The 4,250-nt window shown below is 39.3% G+C and overlaps 1 protein-coding gene across 1 annotated transcript in view; it reads right to left on the bottom strand.

The window, feature by feature from the left end:
* Positions 1 to 3,977, bottom strand: part of MCTS1 (MCTS1 re-initiation and release factor) — a 5,810-nt gene extending 1,833 nt beyond the window's left edge. Inside the window, exons 1-4 of the mRNA XM_010162822.1 lie at positions 3,694 to 3,977; positions 2,843 to 2,940; positions 1,633 to 1,766; positions 519 to 586 (exon numbers count right to left, since the gene is read on the bottom strand). Coding sequence (XP_010161124.1) covers positions 519 to 586; positions 1,633 to 1,766; positions 2,843 to 2,940; positions 3,694 to 3,977 — 584 coding nt within the window. The remainder of the gene's footprint in view (positions 1 to 518; positions 587 to 1,632; positions 1,767 to 2,842; positions 2,941 to 3,693) is intronic.
* Between the last annotated feature and the right edge of the window lie 273 nt (positions 3,978 to 4,250).

The raw sequence follows: 4,250 nt of genomic DNA, 5'->3' as shown, positions 1-4,250 counted from the left end.
GGTGGATACAAGGCAGAGAAAAAGAGAAGGTCCCAGACAAAAGCCCAGCTGGTCAACCAAGTAGCAGCAGGACTTCAGTCCCTGCTGTCCCTGCAGACAAAAATCACTTCAATGTTTTTCAGCCTCCTCAAATCCAAATTACATCTCTTGCCCAGCCCAGGTAGTAAATACTCTATACAAATATTTCCTTGCTCAGCAAGATCTTTAAGAAGGTATGATCAGAGAGCAAGAAATATTAGCATTCAACAGTAGTACCATTGTTGTGCATTTTAAAATCCATATTCACATGCAAAGAACTATTTTGATTCAATGTGGTAAACAAATAGGTAGGGAAGATATTCCCTGCCTCCTCTTCTTTCCCTGAATGTTAAACAAAATGAAATGTTAAAAAAATTATGTACTTGAACAACATATGCTGCAGCAGTGATGCAGTAACCTTGGCAGTGGTGCTTATATTCCAAGCTAACATAGGAATAATGGCATGGGGCAGGTTATATTTCAATTTTTAAAACACTTACATGTCCTCAGCTGACATCTTCATTACTCCCACACATAATGCATGTTGTTTTCCCTCGGCCATTATTGCCTACAAATTACTGCTAAGGAAAACAGATTATTTTTTTAATTTAAAAAAAAAAAAAACTATTTCAGAAAAGTAAAAGCAATATGAGGAAACAACTTTTTGGACAGTTTCAAAATCCCATGCTGAACTTTTACCCTTTTAGTAATTCTAGAGCTCTAGCTCTTAACAGATAAGCAAAACAAAGCACTGCATTTAACAGCTGAATCACAGTGGGCAGAACAAAGCATCTATTTAAGAACTTCAAACAGCAATTACAGAAAAAGATCTCCCAGCACTACACTCCGTCTCTTCCTTTGCACCCAACACAGATTATAGTCTCACCCTTTCTGCAACAAAACTGCATGTTTTTGGGGCCATTTTAGATTCCAGGGTACAGAAGAATTGAGACACAAATCTACAAAAACAGAAGTACTGACATCAGATGTCCTTTTCAAAGCTTAGCAACACGTGATGCTAACTGCTGATCTGTTCCTATAGCATCTAACAACAAAGCAGCACAGCTTAGTATCAGCAATGTTGTATTTGCTCAGGGTTCCTTAGTAATATAATGAGCATGAGTGAATTAGCATATTTTCCTCATTTTACATATTCTAACTTCATCAGACACATAGAGCAAGTCCTGACTACAGCAAAGCTCATTCTACACATCCTTCCAAATTCCCTGGGAACAGGAGCAAATTATTCTGTAACTGAAGGAGATACAAGATTGATTAAGGAGGAGGCAGGGGACAAATTACACTGTACTTCATCTATTTTTACAGTTCTGCACAAAATCACAACTGAGCTCCAACTACCAATGAGATTAATAGAACAGCATCCCACCCAACAGCACAGCAGGAACAGTTATTTGGTTTGGAACATCGCACTAAGTACAAAAAAAAAAAAATTAAGAACAATTTTAACTTTGCCAAATAACACCTGAACCTCTGCAGCTCTTGTCAGATTACTAGTTATTCCATTAAATGCCATTAAAATCCAAAATAATTCAGATTATGATCAGCCAAGAACAGGAATTTAACAAGCAGTAATTCATAGTTAAAGAAGGATACGACAACAGTATCAACAGCAGCAGGGTAAAGTTTTGCTCCAGGAGACGTCAGGCCAGGGCACATTATATTAGCTCCACTTAGTACAAACTTAATGGCGCCTTTATCAACCTGCTGATGTGGTAGAATAAATGGGTCTAGGAGGGGAAAGATACAGCATCACAATTAATACAGCAAGATGACAACATGAGTAACTCATTATCAAGTCAGTGTAGATGGTGCAATTAGATATCTAGTGTGCTATGAGGGTAGGAATGTCCAGAGCTCCTGCTGGGCTGTGCTGTCCTGAGAGGACACTGGTACCACAGCTTTGATCTGAGAACCAAAGGGTAACCCAGCACTAGGCCTGTGCCTCCTGCAGGCTCACATACACATAGAGCAAGTAACAATCCTAACAAGTTCCCACAATGAAAATAATCACACGATCGCCCAAATACTAAGAGGTCTTAAAATCAAGGGGTCTTAAATCCCTCAAATTACATGTATAGCCTCTTAGGTGAAAAAGAAAGAGTTTAATGTTAACAGGACAAAAAAGGCAAAAGATGTGCAGAATTAATGAAGGCTGCAAGCTCTCCAAGCCATCCTTTAAGTGCACACACCTTCCTGAAGTATTTCAAACATTGAGAGTAACATTTTTAGGGACACCTACACTCATCCAAATCAGAGTAACGCAATCAAGCAGAACAGTGAGAACAGCAAGAAAAATAAGGCAAGAGTAAACTGTAAAAAGTAAAAAACATGCAGCATAGATTCTTAAAGGAGACAAGCACACATTACATCATTAAACTCGTGATTAAAGAATATTTTTCTACTAAGACCCTACAGGTATTTGGAAGGAAGCAAAAAGGGTTTAAAGGAAGACTTGAAAGAACAAAGACAGTGACTAACAACAGGAAATTTAGATCTCTGTCCTAGGGAAACCTCTCTCAAGATTTTTTTGCAGACCTTTGCACAATTTAATTCTTAGAAATCAAAGTTCAGATTGCTTAACATACAGCATTACAATAATTATGGGGGAAGCAATCCATACAGGCACCTGAAATAGCAAAACAGCAAATTACAGTTGAGAGGGTATGTTATGTTGTTAAGATCAATTCTGGAATATATATACACACATAATCAGTAAGTTCTTTTCAGTTTGGTTCTACAGAAGCCCTGTGGAATCATGGACTGGCCCCTCTCCACCCACCACTCCCATCCTCAGGAAACTTACATTTGTGAAGCAACCTTAGCGTGGGGTAAAAAATCCCTTCTCTCTGTCTGAAGAACAGCAACTCCCCATTCACAGTGAGGATTTCTATATGTTCATGACTGCAAGATTAAAAAAAAAAATTCCAATAGCTACTTAATCCTTTTAGTTTAAAGGAAACATTAAAAATATAGTTTAAATGAAATATTTCACTTCACAGAGTCTGGTCTATTTCAGCATCTGAAAATTAAGACAGTCAAATTAGCAAGAAAATTTAAAACTAAAAATACTATCTTTTTTATGGCTTGTTCTTCAACACTGGCCTCCTGTACACTTCCTTCCCCTTTAAAAAAAGGGAAAGAAAAAGAGAAAAGATCTACAGACAAACATCCAGCTGTTCACAAACTGCATTTCTTTGAGTTTTTCTAATATGAAGAGTGGACAAGGAGAAAGAATCAGCAAAAATACACTACCCTCTATTTAAGAAAAAAGAAAGTAATCCAAATAATATATGGAAGCCCAAAAATAGTAAAAAAATGCTCCTGGAAGCTGTACAAACAAGTTTGAGCTTCCACACCCATAAAGCTGAACGCTTCCCTTCAACAACAGGCAGAAAGTCCCCAAATATGCTGCACATTCACCAGCAGGCAGCATTTCTGTTTTCCCCAAGCGTCCTGCTAGCCTCCTTTCATCATGGTCCTTCAAGAGCATGATGAGCACATGCCAACTTTCTGGTTTGGCCATAACATGGCCTATTATCTATAAGAAATGAGATGCTTTTCAAAAATATTACATTCATCTACTATACAAAATAAACATATGAAGGAAGCAATCCTATCACCTTGGAATCAAAGGTAAAGAGAAAAGAAACTTACCATCTTACTATTTTGACTGGGTCTTTCTTTGGCATAATGTGGTTTAGCCATGGTTCAATAACAGGAAACTGGTCTATCAGTTGATTCTTAATACCTTTAATAACTGAAGTCTTCAGCTGGATGCAGTTCGATACATTCTCCTTTTCATCAAATCTGTCAAGTGAGCAACAGGATTTCAGAACCGCACAACTGGCTGCCCCAGAGACACCAGATCTCAGCCAGCACTGTTCTTTATAAATCCTCTGTAACACCACAGCAGTACCACACCCATCCAACTTCCACATCTGGGACATCAGGAGGCTTAAACGTGCCCTCCGGGAACACGGGGACAGGGAAGGCAGAGGGGTTCCCACTAGCAGGCCACCCTGTTCCTAAACTTTGTGTGCATCCACAAACCCTGGTTTCAGTCTCACAGACACACCCTGTCTCACAGCATTACTGCATCCACCTCACAGGGCAGGCTTTGCAGCGGACACCAGCACCCACAGCCCCGCTCGGATGTGTTTACAAAGGCCCTTCCCCTTACCACAGACACACGAGCCGCGCTCCGCGCTACC

This window comes from Antrostomus carolinensis, unplaced genomic scaffold (assembly GCF_000700745.2).
Source record: "Antrostomus carolinensis isolate BGI_N321 unplaced genomic scaffold, ASM70074v2 scaffold55970, whole genome shotgun sequence".
NCBI classification, from domain to species: domain Eukaryota; kingdom Metazoa; phylum Chordata; class Aves; order Caprimulgiformes; family Caprimulgidae; genus Antrostomus; species Antrostomus carolinensis.
The sequence above is the reverse complement of the archived record's forward strand: the minus strand, read 5'-3'. Positions and strand labels throughout refer to the sequence as shown.